This window comes from Dasypus novemcinctus, chromosome 17 (genome assembly GCF_030445035.2).
Source record: "Dasypus novemcinctus isolate mDasNov1 chromosome 17, mDasNov1.1.hap2, whole genome shotgun sequence".
Classification (NCBI taxonomy): Eukaryota; Metazoa; Chordata; class Mammalia; order Cingulata; family Dasypodidae; genus Dasypus; species Dasypus novemcinctus.
In genome coordinates this window covers 30,843,612-30,860,463 of record NC_080689.1, presented here as the reverse complement: position 1 = coordinate 30,860,463, position 16,852 = coordinate 30,843,612, and the positions used below count along the sequence as shown (strand labels likewise).

At 40.4% G+C, this 16,852-nt stretch overlaps 1 protein-coding gene across 10 annotated transcripts in view; it reads right to left on the bottom strand.

The window, feature by feature from the left end:
• The window catches only part of MTA3 (metastasis associated 1 family member 3), a 217,856-nt gene that overhangs the window by 47,274 nt on the left and 153,730 nt on the right, over positions 1 to 16,852 (bottom strand). For 8 of the 10 annotated variants that reach the window (XM_058278469.2, XM_058278468.2, XM_058278470.2 and 5 more), the window contains one exon: positions 15,245 to 15,433. The exons of the other annotated variants lie outside the window; for them this stretch is intronic. In XM_058278469.2, the coding sequence (XP_058134452.1) occupies positions 15,245 to 15,433 (189 nt within the window). The remainder of the gene's footprint in view (positions 1 to 15,244; positions 15,434 to 16,852) is intronic. 10 annotated transcript variants of the gene reach the window in all.

Genomic DNA, 16,852 nt, shown 5'->3' with positions numbered 1-16,852 from the left:
CTTATATGAAATGCCTAGAATATTAACAGAAATGAATAGAAAGAGTCCAGGTTACCAGGGACCTGTGGGGGTGATAGAAGGGGAGTTAATGCATAATGGGGGAAGGGTTTCTGTTTGGGGTGATGGGAAAGTTCTGGTAATGGATGATGTTGAACGTAGCACAACATTGTGATTAGGATTAATCCCAGTGAATGGTATGTTTGGAAGTGATTAAGATGGAAAATTTTATGAAAGGAGGGAAGGAATGGAGGGAGAGTGGGAGGGAGGAAGGAAGGAAAAACTGATTTGTTAAAAGCAAAAACAGCAACAAAGGTATATCCTAGATTCCTTTGCAGCTGGGGTTCTGCTTATGACCCACATGTAAAACAACTCTGCTGCTTCTATCACCCCATTTAACTCAACTGTTTGAACTGATGAGAAAGCAGATGGATTTTAGAGAAAGGAAATTATTGTAAGCTTAATAATGTTAATGTTGGGTGGCAACTCCAACATAACGTAGTTACAAATGTGGTCTCTTTATAGGAAGAAATCAGCATAGGCACTGGCATTTGGATTGTAGCCAAAACAAAGGAGTTTTCTCAAATCCAATAGGGAGAGTGTGGCCAAAAGCAAGAGAAGGCCACTGCCTCTTGGCCCTCAGGAGCTGAAAGCATCTTTAAAAAAAAAAAAAAATGAGCTAACATTTTTTTTTTTTAAGATTTATTTTATTTATTTCTCTCCCTCCCCATCTCCCCCCATTGTCTGTTTTCTGTGTGTTCTTCTGTATCCACCTGCATTATCAGGCGGCACCAGGAATCTGTTTCTTTTTGTTGCGTCATCTTGCTGCATCACCTCTCCGTGTATGCGGTGCCACTCCTGGGTGGGCTGCGCTTTTTTCACATGGGGCAGCTCTCCTTGCGGGGCACACTCCTTGCTCATGGTGCACCCCTATGCCGGGGCGCCCCTGCGTGGCAGGGCACTCGTGCGCGGCAGCACCGCGCGTGGGCCAGCTTACCACATGGGTCAGGAGGTCCTGGGTATCAAACCCTGGACCCTCCATATGGTAGGCGGATGCTCTATCAGTTGAGTCACGTTCACTTCCCTTAAAAGGATCTTGAGGGAAGCTGTAAGGAGCGTATGGAAGAACCCCCAGAGGTGAATCCCGGCATAGTTCCCAGCACAGCCCCCAGCACAGGTTTTAACAAACTATCTTCTAATTATTCTTATTTTGAGAAATAGTCCCAGGCACAACTGGAACTAGAAGACCAAACAAAAGGAAACCAACCATGTAACCTCAGCTTCCCATCACAAACTTTTACTTAATTCATAAAGTCCTAATCAGCTCTGCCCAGTGCTGCCATCCTCTTACCAAGATGGTAGCTTAAGGTGCTCCAGGATTCTGTTCACTAATAGAATCTTTGAACAACCAGTAAAATCTAACAGAGCTGTCTTCCTCAAAACTTTAGAAAACAGTTAATGGGTTGCAGTAACTGTGCAAGTGCCAAATCAAGAAAACACATCTTGAAAAAAGGTAGGCAGTGTCTGTGGTACCCTTGGCTAGCCCATCTCCTCCCAGACTCAGTGTGGAGCCAACCTGCACTTCCATTGTGGGTCCCTGTCTGTGTCTCTCAGGGAGCAGAGGAACCCCTATGCTGTTTATTGGTACCAATCGATCAGGTGGAAACCTGAAAGACTATACCAGGAAATTTGTCTCTGGCTAGCCCTCACAGAACTTGGCCTTCAGAAGGAGCAGATTGCAGAGATAAAGCAATGTTAAGAGCTAATTAAGAAGCCAGCGGCAAAGGATTACCTGCATGAAGTTATACAAGAGAGCACCCAGGAGAGGGGGGGGAATCTATTTTACAGAGGGTAGAGGCAGCATTAAAATTCCTGTAAAGAGGGGATTACTTAACCCAGGACTATAAGCAGGCTCCATCGCAGGCCCAGATGAGAGAGAGGGAACCCTGCACTTTGCATTCACCTTGGGATGATCTATTTAATAGGAAGGCTAAACTCTGAAAGAAACCACTAGCCAAAGCAGAACAAATTTGCAAAGACAGTGAAAGGTGCTTTCTGCTTTAGTCTGTTTTTGTTTTGTTTTTTTTGTTTGTTTTTTAAATTTAATTTTTTACATTTTTAAAGTTAATAGATCACAAAGAATGTTACATTAAGAAACATTAAAAAAAAACATAAGAGGTTCCCATATATCCCACTCCCCATCCCCACTCCCCATCATTTTTATAAATTGTATTTTTTTGAAGATATATACATCACAAAAAAATGTTACATTAAAAAATATAAGAGGTTCCCGTATACTTCCCATCCCCCAGCCCCACTCCTCCCACACCAACAACCTCCTCCATCATTGTGGCACACTGATTGCACTTGGCGAACACATTTTGGAGGACTGCTGTACCACATAGATAATACTTTACACTGTAGTTCATATTCTCCCCCAGTACATTCAGTAAGTTAAGGCAGGATATATAAAGTCGAGTATCTGACCCTGCAATATCATTTAGGACAACTCAAAGTCCCAAAAATGCCCCCACATCACATCTCTTCTTCCCCTTCCCTGCCCTTGGCAACTACTGTGGTCACTTTCTCCACCTCAATGCTACAATTTCTTCTATAACTAGTCCCAATAGTTTTATAGTAGAATATCAGTAAGTCCACTCTAGTCCATATTTTATTCCTCCATTCTGTGGACCCTGGGATGGTGATGTCCCCTCCACCTCTAGATCAAGAGGTGGCTTAGATTCCGCATGGATGATGGATGCAATTCCTCTGCTTGCAGTTGTTGGCACTCGATTCCCTGGCATGGTGTTTGACCATCTTCACCTCCCTGTTAGCTGACCTGGGTAAGTCCAATGAACCAGAGAGTAGGAGCTGGAACTCTGCTGAGGCTCAGGGCCCAGCTAGCGCATGGGCAGGTCTGTTTGTTTTTGTTAGCACATAGCACACAAGGAAATTTCTGGCACATCACTCTCTGGATACAAACTTAAAGAACAGACAGCTTAGGGACTAAACCCCAGAATTAATAATTTAAAATATACAGAGTACAACTAAAGATTATAAAACAAAGAAATAGGAAATAATGACCCATCCAAGGAAACAAGGTAAAAATCCAGAAATCACCAATGAAGACCAGACTTTGTACATCCTGGACAAAGACTTTCAAAAGTCAAACTGTCAAATGCCGAGGACAAGGAGAGTTTCTAAAGGTGAAAGAGAAAAGCAAAGTGTTATATAGAAGGGAGTCCCAATAAGATTAAGTGCTGATTTCTCATCAGAAACCATGGAGGCAAGAAGTCATTGGGACAAAATATCCAAAAACTTTTTATTTGGCTAGACTTTCTTATAAAAACTTGAGGAACCTACTAGACATATCCTACAAGCAATGCTAAAGAGAGTTTTTCAGACTGAAAGGAAAGGAGACTAGACAATAGATCCAAGTGGTATAAAGAAATAAAGACCTCCAGTAAAGGTAGCCATATGGATAATTATTAATGCAGTACTATTGTATTTTATATATATATATATATATTTTTTTAAATGTAACTCCACTTTTTATTTCTTTAAAAATGCATAGAGGTGCCCAAAGATGTACTTACCAAATCCAATGGATGTGTCATGATGATGGGAACGAGTGTTGTTGGGGGGGGGAGAGGGGGGGTGGGGGGGTGGGGTTGAATGGGACCTCATATATATATTTTTAATGTAATATTATTACAAAGTCAATAAAAAATGCATAAAAAGTAGTGATAAAGCTATGGTTTTGGACATACAACATACAAAGATGTAATTTGTTAACAAGTTCAACAAAAGTGGGGAATAGAGGAGTATAGGAACAGTGCATGTATATACTATTGAAGTTAAGTTGGTATCAAATCAAATGTGATTGCTGTAGGTTTAAGTTGTCAAATTTAAGCTCCATAGTAACCACAAAGGAAATATATGAAAAATACATCTAGAAAGATATGAGAAGGGACTCAAAATAGTACAATACCAAAAAAAAAAAATCAAATAAATAGGAAAGGAAAGAACTGAGGGACAAAAAAGGCAGAAGACTTACAAAGAACAAATAGCAAAATGGCAGAAGAAAGTCCTGCATTGTCAGTAGTTATTTTAACTGTAAATGGATTAAACTCAAGGGTCAAAAGGCAAAGATTGAAAGAATGGATAAAAAGAAGTGGTAGTTCCTAAAGATATGAGTTGCATGAGTAGGTGGTTCATTCAGTGTGTCTACCCCCTCAGCCCTCACTTACAGCTTCATAGAAGCTCCTTAATATGCAGCAATTAAGGAGGGAAAAATGTTAATATGACAGGTGGCATAGTGTTATATACTAGCACCAAATGATATGTTGCTGCAGCATTTCAGTTCCAGGCAAGAGTGGTCTGGAAGGACAGTGAGGGAGGGAAATCCTTTAGGAGGGCAAAATATCAAGTTGCTCATTTGGCTTTTTTCTTTGAGTGGAAGTATATGGTGGCCAGAGGTACTAATCCAAACCCATTCATGGACTGTGATTATTTATTTTTCCCAAGTCAGAGACTTGGAAGGAATCACATTCCAGGTTTAAGAATGAAGCCTGTCAGAGAGACATCTCAGGATAGGCCTGAGTGTAAACCCATGCTCACCCAAAAACTCTCTGCAGAGGTGGTTCTCATTAATTGAGATGGATGAGATGACCCATTCTTGGCTATCAAGCTGCCTCTCTCCCACACCACTGATTGCTCAAAGGAGACATAAAAAAAGTGGACTGAGAGGCAAGGAGACAGGGAGTATACTTGGCTACCACATGGATGTCCTGTCACCATGTCATCTGATTATTTCAAGTGTTCACTCTGCAAGGAGCAGAGAACATTGGTATTCCTGGAGGCTTTAAAACTCTGTAATAAATTTTCATTCTGTTTAAACTAGCTCACTTAAGTGGATGATGTTATCTCCAATTATGGTAGCTATGGTAGAAAGGATTGCTTAGTAGCCTTTCCAACTTCCTTCCAGTTCTCTTTCCTATACTGCAAAGGCTTGAAAGCCAAACAGTGTATTTCCCAGACATCCTTGTGGTTTATTTCTGCCAATAAGATGTTTGTGTGCCAATAAGATGTTTGTGTACAAAACCTAAATCCAGAACTGATGCATAAGGCACCATTTTGCTAAAGTACAGCCAGCAGACAGAAAATAATTCTGCTGGAGGCTTCCTGATCCCAAGATGGTGGCTGATAGCGTGTGATTCTGGAGAAGAAGTTAGCAGAGAAGCTTCCCAGTTCCCTAATAAGGCAGAGAGGGAAGTTTACTTGCTGGACCATCACAGTGGAATTATTCTGAGGTCAGTCTACAACCCTTCCAATGAACTTAAGTATCTAATTTCTAAAATTAAATCCCTTTCTGTTTAAAAGAGCTCACATAATTTCTATCATCTGTATCTGAAGCCTAAATGATATAGCAGCTAAGAATTACCATATGCTGAAAGGAGTCTTCATAGCAAGAGACCAAATTGCTGTTTTGCACTTTGAGGTTTTCAGGTTCCTTTGCACATTTTAGGTCCTGCTTCTGCTTAGGATGTAGAAATCCATAAAAGAAAACTGAGGAAAGGCCAAATAATCTGCAAAACCATAACTTTTCTTGAGTCCATCAGAGAGCTAGGGTCACAAGACAATCAACTGAGCTGAATCCCTAAGGTTAAGAAGTCACTCCAAGGAGAGATTAGAATTCATGAATAGATCTGACTTAGGCAAAGCACAAAAGGAAGAGATCATCACCACAAATGTGGGTAAGAAGAAAGCAACACAAAATTGACCAAATTATCAAAGGTTAAAGATGGGCTAAGACCACTGTTTAGCAACCACAGAAACTCTAAACACAAGAGGAATCCACATACACTTGCCACAGGTATCTATCAGGTATTCACCAGAAAGAAGTGGGGGCAAGGCAGGAGAACCGAGTAAGTCCCCACTGATAGTAGTGATGGAAATTAGTATCTTTAAAATTTTTTGATTGTTTAAAGCAAAAGAAATGGTAAAAAAAAATACAGTGTAGGATTTAAAACAAAGGCAGAAATAAAACATGACAACAAAAGCACAAGAATGAGAGGGAGGAAGTGGAAGTATATTGTTACATGGTATATATATGGTAAAGAGTAGTATTTTATTTGAAGACAGACTGTGATAAGTTAAAATACATATTATAAACCCTTATAAAAAACTGAACAAATAAATCACATACACACAAAAAAAAACAGCAACAAGGAAACCACGAAACAAATAAACCAAAAGTATAATAAGCCAGTAGTGGAAATAAAAATGGCATCATAAAAAAAAAAAAACTCAAAAGGAAAAGAAGAACAAAGAACAGATGGGACAAATGAAAAACTGAACATATCAATAATTACATTAAAGGTAAGTTATTTGAACACACCAAGTAAAAGGCAAAGATTGTCAGTTGGGAAAGAGAAAAAGGGGGAGGGAAGGAAGGAGGAGGAGGGAGGAAGGAGGGGAGGGAAAGGTAGGGAAAGGAGGAGGGGACCCACTTGACATAGATGTGCAATGGACACAACCAATCCAATGTCCACAGAGAAAATGTGGCATTGGTGTGGGAAGGGTGGCCATGGTGGCTGCTGGGTGTGGGGAATGGGAGGAAGAGATGAGATGGGGAGGCGTTTTCAGGACGTGGAGTTGTCCTGGGTGGTGCTTCACAGTCAATTACGGGATATTGTAGATCCCCCCAGGGCCCACTGGATGGAACATGGGAGAGTGTGGACTACGATGTGGACCATTGACTATGGGGTGCAGTGATGTTCAGAGATGTACTTACCAGGTGCAATGGATGTGTCATGATGAAGGGAGAGAATGTTGCTGTTCGGGGAGTGGGGGGTGGGGGCAGTGGGGTTGAATGGGACCTCATATTTTTTTAATGTAATATTTAAAAAATAAAATAAAATAAAATAAGAAAGGAGGAGGGAAAGGGAGGGAGGGAAGAGAAGGGAAAAGAAAAGGAGAAGGAAAGAAAAGGAAAAGGAAAAGGAAAAGGAAAAGGAAAGGAAAGGAAAGGAAGGGAAAGGGAAAAGGAAAAGGAAAAGGAAAAGGAAAGAAAAAAGAAAAAGACCCGCTTTGGACATGGACAAAAGTAAAAATGACAGAAAAAAGATTTATCATGTAAATACTAAAATAAAGCTAAGTGGCTCTACTTGTAGGAGACAAAGTAGACTTCACCACAAGGAATAACACCAGAGATAAAGGAGGACACAAACTGAAGATACGAGGGTCAATTCATCAAGAGAACATAACCTTAAATGTGTAGGTACCTAGAAACAGAGCTTCAACATAAAATAAAAACAAATACAATTGAAAGGAAAAACAGAAAAATCTACAATTATAATTGGAAACTTTTAATACTCCCTGCTCAACAATAAATAAGAAACAAGTAGACTTTAGAAAACCTGTAAGGCTAGAGAAAACTTGAACAACACTCCATAAACTACACCTAAGTAGCATTTCTAGAACACTCCACCTAACAGCAAAATATTCATTATTTTCAAGCACACAAGGAAAATTCACCATAATAGAACATATATACTGGATTATGATGAATGAAACCTTGACAAATGTGAAAAAAAATTTTTTACAAAGTATGTTTTCTGATCTCAATTGAGTTAAACCGGAATTCAACAACAGAATGATACATTAAAAAAAAAATTCCTCAAGTGTCTGAAATTTAAGCAACATACTTCTAAATAATCCCTGGGTCAAAAAAGAAGTCACAAGGGAAACAAAATATCTTAAAGTCAATGAAAATGGAAATGTAACTTAGCAAACTTTGTAAGATGCAGCTAAAACAACCCACAGAGGGGGTCACCCTTTTCCACAGGCCTCAATCAGGTGTTCACCAGAAAGAACCAAGCAGTGCAGGAGAGCTGACAAAGCCTCCATCGATGGGGATGTGGGTAGCCAAAATGGTGATTAGTTGCCATTAGGAACCAGCCACAAAAACCACTCACTTCCCAGATCCTTCTTCTCATACAAAGCAAAAGTCACCTACCAGTGGGGAGGGATTGGGAAACCCGGTCCCTGGTCCCAGGCAAAGGTCAGTGGGCACTGGGGGAATAAAACTCCTCCAACTAAGCCAAATCCTTCTGCAATCTGGGGAGGGACAAGAAACTCACTCATATCCAAGATTCCAGTCACTAAAAAGCAATGCAAGGCAGAGTTTGGCTGCCACCTGGTAAAAGGGGGAAGAGTAGAAATGCTGCAGAAGCTCCACCCGAGACTCACTCAGCACACAAACCCTGCCTGAGGCTGTGGCTGGAAGAGGACAACCTAGAAACGGCCTGTGCCCCCCCATGAACCGTGCGCTGACAACAAGCAATAGGATTCTACCACTGAAGGAAGGGCAAGAACACAAAGAAAGACTCTACTTCAGGTCGAGCCGAAAGCTAAGGTTGAAGCAGGAATACTGGACGAAAATCCTTCGACATTCCAGTCCCTATATTAAGCTTAAGGTAGGAATGTGAAGTCTATGACTGATGCACTGAAGGTGAATAGAACACCTGGCACAACTGACTAGATGGATCAAATCTCCCACACTAATGGCCTAAACAAAGAAGAGACATGTTCATTTCAAAGTATAAATAATATTTAACTCAGTCTGCATTTAGTTTACATAAGAAGTTCTGCATTCAATATAAAAAAATCCAAGACATGCAAAAAAAAGAAAGAAAATAAACACCCCATTTTCAATAAACAAAGCAGTTAAAAGACCCAGACCCCAATATGGTCCAAACGTTGTAAATATCAGGTAGGGACTTTAAAATAACTATGATTAAGATAGTAAAGGATCTAGAAGGTGGACAATCTACATGAACAGATGGAGAATTTCAACAAGGAGATGACAAATATTTAAAAGAATAAAATGCAAATGCTAGAAAAGAAAAACATGCTATCATAGTTGAAGAAATTCCACCAATAAATTTATCAACAGACAAGACACTAGGCAGTAAAGGCAGGGCAGCCAAAAACTGTGGAACAATAATAAGTGATCTAGTAAGTGTATAAGTGCAGTCTCACAAAAGAGGGAGAAGAGGGAAGGAAAAAAGAGAACGATTGTGATTTTTCCAAAATCAATGAAAAATAACAAATCCCAGAGGTCTCAGAATCTCAGAGATCTGCAAGCAGAATAATTACAAAGAAAAACCACATCCAGTCACATTGTAGTAGAACTGCTAGAAATCAAAACTAAAGAAAAAATCTTGAAGACCATCAGAGAAAAATAAACATTACATACTTGGGAACTTCTCAGCAGAAACTATGAAAAGATGTTCAATATCGGTAGGGAAAATGCAAATTAAAGCCACAATGATATGCCACTACACACCTATCAGAATGGCTTTTAAAAAATACCTGACAACCCTACATGCTACTGAGGATGCGAAACAACTGGAATTGACCTACTTTGCTGGTGGGAGGGGTCAATTTAAAAAACAGCTCAGCAGTGTATCAGCCAGGGATCAACCAGAGGAGCGGGACAACTAAGACACATTTATTTATTTAGTTACATCTCTACCTATTTTTAATTTAAATTTTTAAATTTTTATTAAGGGATTTGTTATATGGATTTAACCTTATTCAATTGTGGAAAGGGTTAAAATAGCCTCTGGTTTTAATGACAAAGACAGCATCAGTCCTTGTGCCTGATGCTGGAACTTGGACATGCACAAGGCAGAGCTGGAAGGAAAGATGGATGTAAGGCAGTGGAGAGTCACAGTAAGTTTAAACACAGACTCACCAGCCGGAGCCCACGAGGACAGGAGAAACCCTTTCAGTAATCACGGCTATTTACTCCGCAGGTGTGTGCACCACAGAAGTTAGTGCCTTCATCACAGAGCTAAACAGCCACACACCCTGCCCTGGGGTCATAGAAGCTTAAAGAGGAACCCCGGAAAGGTGGAGGTGAAGGCCCACTCCTCCCTCACACCAGTGACGTGAGCCAGCAGATGAACGACAGCATGTGTGAGCTGCTGCCGCACTTCCAGTGCCCAGTCTTGAGCGAGAATCTCTCCAGTGGCCCATACTAGTGGAAAATACACCAGGAAGGGAAATCTGGGAAACAGTTCAGCCTAGCTAAACCAACACATTACAAAGCCATCACAGGCAGGGCGATATAAAGTTAAACGTGGTTACCCTAAGAACTAGGCTTTCCACTGCTAGTATTTATGTTCATACCAAAACCAGTATCAAATGTTTACAGCTGCTTTATTCATAATCCACCAAAACTGGAAACAACTCAAATGTCCTTCAACAGGTGAATGAATATATAAATGTGGTATATTCGGATAATGGAATATTACTCAACAATAAAAACAAACTATTGAAAGGTGAAACAACAATGATGACTCCTAAATGAATTATGCTAAGTGAAAGAAGTCAGAATTTAAAAGTTCTATACTGTGGAATTTCATTTATACAGTATTTTTTTTTTTAGATTTACTTTTTAAAATTTACTTCTCTTCCCTTCCTCCCCTCAACCCGCCCCCCCCCCCCCCAGTTGTCTGCTCTCTGTGTCGATTCACTGTGTGTTCTTCTGTGACCGCTTCTATCCTTATCAGCGGCACCAGGAATCCATGTTTCTTTTTGTTGCGTCATCTTGTTGTGTCAGCTCTCCATGTGTGCGGTGCCATTCTCGGGCATGCTGCACTTTCTTTCGTGCTGGGCGGCTCTCCTTACAGGGTGCACTCCTTGCACATGGGGCTCCCCTATGTGGGGGACACCCCTGCATGGCCCGGCACTCCTTGCGCGCATCAGCACTGCGCATGGGCCAGCTCCACACGGGTCAAGGAGGCCCGGGGTTTGAACCGCGGACCTCCCATGTGGTAGACGGATGCCCTATCCATTGGGCCAAGTCCACTTCCCTATATAGTATTCTTAAAAACACAAAACTATAGGGAAGAGAGTAGATCAGTGGTTGTGGGTAGGGATTAGGGCTGGGGGTAAGGAGTAACAATAAAGGAGAGAACACAGGCACCAGGGGGCAGGGTGCTGATGGAACTGCACACTAGAGCAAGGTGATGGTTAGACAAGCATGGATTTGTCAAAACTCAACAGAGCATGCACACAAAAAGAGTGAATTTTACTGTGTATAAATGAACAAAGAAATTAACCTTAGGGGGAAAGTTATCATTAAGCACTAACTATGAACACATCTATCTCTAATATGTACCTTCTACTCAACTTGTTTTTATTAACATAACTCATTACAAACACACAATGTAAATTCACATGGGAAAACAAAGAGATTTGGAAGTAGAAAATAACCATGATTACTTCTGGGTAGTGGGGTGAAATAGAACTTTAAAAACTGATCATTAGGATACAGCTGCTCAGTGCTTGGGTAATGCTCAAGGAAAGGAGGCAGCCCAGGAGAGTTTCTATTGCACAAACTCCCTGTTAATTTCTAAAATTCACGTCATCATAACTGCAGCAAAACAGTGCCCGAGAACATCATGTACCTGTGAGAGCTTTACAGGTAATTTAGGTATTGTTCTTTCTGGTTTCTACTACATTTCTGATTCATTTTACAAGTATGTGTGTATGTGGGAAGGTGAGAGGGAATAAGCTTAAAAATACCCACAACTATAAAAAAACACACAAAACCCTTCAGGATGTTAATCTCCTGACATACTATCTTCTTTACTTTAAGGTTTTTAATATGCATGCCCAAATCCAGTCTCCAAAATATAACAGATCCAATGTGGATTGGCTCATCAACAAGCATTCTAACCTCCTTACAGAGGCAAAGGCTGCAGAGTTAAAATTTGCACTTCCTAGACTCACTCGCATCTGGATTCTGAATATAATTTAGGTTGTAATGTTAGACATGCTGTCAAGAGAGTTACAGTTGAAACTAAAACCACCGTAGAGCTTCACAGCAGAGAGAAAATTTTGGAGCCAGAGGCACAGTGGTAACATCCTAATTCAGCAATTAGGTTTCTGATCATAGCAGGGATACCCCAGCCTGAGTTACCCAGTTCTTAAGTATGACTTTCAGAGTCACTCTTGGAAGTCCAGTCTAGAGTCTGTTTCTTCAGCTTTCCCTAGTACTTAATGTTTCAATGCACTACCTAGAGTAGAACAGAACTGAAACAAATAAATTCTACTCTACAAATTTTCAAGAACTTTCTTAGATCATGAAAGAAACTAAAAACCTTCTACTCTACTCCTTTTCATATGGCAATTTAATCTCGTTGCACCAATGTAAACCCCCATGTCCAAGATACTGTACCAATCTACTGTTCAGAGTTATCCCTAGTCCAGAGTTAGTGTCTAGGGGGCTCTCTGACAGTTTGAAACCTCAGTTTATACTTTTCCTTCTGCTTTTTCCTCCCTTTACTATCAGCTGAAATACCAGTGAAGCCTTTGCCAATTTGACTGGCCTAATTTATAGTCCCCTCCTAATACTTGTTCATACCAGTGACAGCAATAATTACATTATATTTTACTTGGATGTGTATTTTTCAATCTCTTGATTTTGATTATGAACTAGTTTATAGAAGTAAGGACCACATTAAACTCCTTTTGTGTGCCCGGTGCTCTCTGAGGGTCCGGGATGTTCAGGTGCACAATAAACACTTGTTGAATTGAACAGCATTCAGAATGATCACGGAGATGTAAAATGATCATGTTGCACTAAGTCCAAGAAAAGCAGTTTCCCTTTAGTGTTGCTCAACTTCTACTACTTTTTCAGACCTATAGATTTTTGTTCTTTAGGGGATTTTGTTCTGTGATTTCTATAATGATATAGCTATATATATTAACAACTGCTATATTAATATCATTGCACTACTATGTTACTCTGACCATTTGATGCCAAATGTCACCACTATACTTCAAATTCTTAGCTGCACAACCTATAAATTTAAAGCACGACATAGATAATATGGGTATGAATGAAATTTTGCCAGAAGAACAAATGTCAGTGACACTAACAACTTTAATTACTATGTTTGGGATTTTTTTTTTTTTTTTTCCCAAAGATTTATTTTTTCTTTATTTCTCTCCCCTCCCCCCCCCACCCCAATTGTCTGTTCTCTGTGTCCATTTGCTGCGTGTTCTTCCTTTGTCCGCTTCTGTTGTTGTCAGCGGCATGGGAATCTGTGTCTCTTTTTGTTGTGTCATCTTGCTGCATCAGCCCTCTGTGTGGGCAGCACCATTCCTGGGCAGGCTGCACTTTCTCTCACGCTGGGCAGCTCTCCTTACGGGGCGCACTGCTTGCGCACAGGGCGTACTCCTTGTGCACGGGGCGCACTCCTTGCGCGTGGGGCTCCCCTACGCGGGGGACACCCCTGCATGGCAGGGCACTCCTTGCGCACGTCAGCACTGCGTATGGGCCAGATCCACACGGGTCAAAGAGGCCCGGAGTTTGAACCGCGGACCTCCCATGTGGTAGATGGTCGCCCTATCCACTGGGCTACTTCCCTGCTCTCTTTCTAATTACAAAATCTAGAGCAAGGTGTCTTGACTTCAGCATTATTGAGACTTTGGATTGGACAAGTCTTTGTTGTGGGGCTGTCCTGTGAACATGAGTAGCAGCATCCCTTGGCCTTTACCCACAAGATGCCAGTAGCACATCTTCCCCTTCCCCAGTCCAGACAAAAATGTCTCCTGACATTTTCAGATGTCTCCTGGGTGGAATTTCCACCCCTAGTTGAGAATTACCGATCTAGAGATTCCATTCTGATTACAGAAACCAAGATACTCCTGCTTAAGCTGCTCATCCAGATTCCAACTCGGTTGCCCAGATATGGAGACTGAAGGTGGGGCCTTGGAAGTATCTTTGGTATGGTCTTCTTTAGCCTGCTGTCCATGAGGTGGGGCCCTGGTGCTGGAAGGAGACTGGACATGGGCACCACTCTGGGGTCTGGGCGAGATGCTTTCTGCACGTGAAGATATTTAGAAGCAGCCTGGGCTTCATTCTCAGCCACCTCTGCATCTTCATCATCCCCATCCTCACCTTCCAAACCTCCTCCTTCTTCCTCAGGCTCTGAATTCACGCTGCTCTGTTCAAACACTCGGGCAGCCGCTGTGGCTGGTGGAACTCTGGCTAAGGGACCCAGGGCAGGGCTGCCAGAAGGCCTCCCAGGTGTGGCAGAAAGGAGAGTCTGCGGCGTGGTCAGCTTCTGGGTATATAAGAACGGGGCTTCTCTCACCTGCTGTTCCTGCTTTTCCCTGGCATCCATCTGCAGAGGAGCCAGATGCAGCTGCTTTTGCTTCTGCTGCTGCTGTTGCTGCTTCTGCTGCTGCAGTGGTTCCATCACTGCCTCAAGCTTCACCCACTGATTGGCATGGCTCTGATCTGGGCGTAGCCCAACAGGCACAGTGGGTCTAAATCTTAAATGACTGTGCCGGGTGCTCGGGATCCGCCAGCGCTGGAGGAGGCTGCAGCTCAGGCCCCGGCGCGGCAGCTGCGTCTCTGCCTCCTCCGCAGCCAGGGGCCACAGCCGGGGCCATGTTTGGGATTTATTCAAATTGCTAAGTAGCATTTTTGCTTCAGAAATAATTCAGAAAATACGTAACAGCATAAAAGGCAGGATATTAGCTCATACCAAATACTTGATAGTCTAAAAAGATCCTATTTTCCATATTATTTGTATAAAAAAAGATGACTGCTAAAGAAATCTATTTATGGTGAATTCTCCCCATTTCAGAGAGAAGGTAAGTTTCACTAAAGATAGCAAGTTCATAAATCCAAAGAGAAAAGGAAATACATGATAGTATAACTAGAATACAGCATGTCTTTAAGAAGAGCCAAGTGTCAAAAACCCATAAAGCAAATTCCCCTACTTTGTTTTGGTTAATAGAGGTTTTCAGCACATCAAATCCAGTCTCAACAATTAAGAAAACAACTAGAAAAATACAAAAGGTTTAAAGGAATACAACAAGCCTAAAAAGTGGCAACTAGGAATGCTGAACACAAATTGTTAGACGTGCTGCCCATATTCTAAACACAGATGGCTCAATGGGAGGTGAAGAGGATAAATACATACTGTCCAAAGTTTGTAATAAGAACTCAGGGCCTCCTGATAGTGGGTTTTTACAATTACTCCCCAGCAAAAATGCCAATTTCTTCCTATAAATGACCAGCCTTTGTTCTATGTTGAATGAATAAAAATTATTAAATCATAGTCTTGTTAAATGAATAAAAGTTTACCAGATTTCTAAAAGAAATTAATAACGCCATCCCAACATTTCATTTTTTCCACAATTTTCTACTTACAAAATCTTGACGTATATCATTGAAGTCTTTGCCGTATTTTTCCAGTGCCTCTTCAAATAAACTTGCTTCTGAGGCTGACCATTCTTCCATTTCATCTCTGCATAAAACAGGTCCTCCGAGTGGTACTAAAACACTAATGGCACTACTCAAATCATAGCTGTGTCTATACAATGTATCCATAGCATGAAACTAAAGAGAACAAACAAAATCAAGAGAAAAGTTCAGCCAGAAATGCAAATTTGCTAGATTATTTAGGAATAGAAAGTAATAGTGTAAAGCGTGATGCAATTAATTAACAACAGTATACTTAGGTAGTATTTTTTAAGTAATAAAAGTAAGAATATCAAACAACCAATTACTTATTTAAAATATTTACTACTTTAAGAAAATGTTGAATTGTACCTTTTACACGTATGTATTTTAAAAATACATTCACTTCTTTAAAAGCAAAACTGTTACTAGAGACAGGGAAGGACATTACATATTAATAAAAGGGATGACTCACCAGGAAGAAATAACAGTCATAAATACATATACACCTAACCAGGATGACCCAAGATACACGAGGCAAACACTGGCAAAATTGAAGGAAGAAATAGAAATCTCTACAATAATAGTTGGAGACTTAATTCACCACTCTCAGCATTGGATAGAACATCTGGGCAGAGGATCAATAAAGAAATAGAGAGCTTACATAATATGATAAATGGACTAAATCTAATAGATATATACGAAACACTGTGCCCCAAGACAACAGGATACATATTCTTTTCAAGTACTCATGGATCTTTCTTCAGGAAAGACCATATGCTGGGTCACAAAGCAGATCTCAATAAATTCAACAAAATCGAAATTATACAAAGCACTTTTTATGATCCTAATGGAATAAAGTTGGAAAGGGAAAATTCTAATATATATGGAGATTAAACCACACACTCTAAAAAATCAGTGAGTCAAAGAAGAAATTTCAGGAGAAACCAATAAACATCTCAAGATGAATGACAATAAGAACACAATATAGGGGGTGGAGTGTGGGGTATGTGGGAACATCATATTTTTTAATGTAACATTTTCTGTGATCTATGTATCTCTAAAAAAAAGACAATTAAAAATAAAGAACACAATATATTAGAACCTATGGGATGTAGCAAAGGCAATATAGAGAGGAAAACTTATAGTCCTCAATGCTATAAAAATTAGAAAGAGCTAAAATCAGTGACCTAACTACACAGCTGGAGGAAGTAGAAAAAGAACAGCAAACTAATCCCAAAGAAAGCAGAAGGAATGAAATTACAAAGATTCGAGCAGAAATAAATGAAATTGAGAACAAAAAAACAGAAGTAACAAAACCAAAAGTTGGTTCTTCAAGAAGATTAACAAAATGTATAAATCCTTAGCTAAACTAAGAAAAAAAGAGAGATGATGCAAATAAATGAAATAAAAAATGAAAACAGGAACGTTACTATTGACCCCACATAAATAAGAGATATCATAAGAGGATAGATACTATGAATAACTTTATGCCAAAAAACTAGAAAATGTAGAGGAAATGGAAAAATTCCTAGGACAACTTACACTGACCCTAGAAGAAACAGAAGACCTCAACAA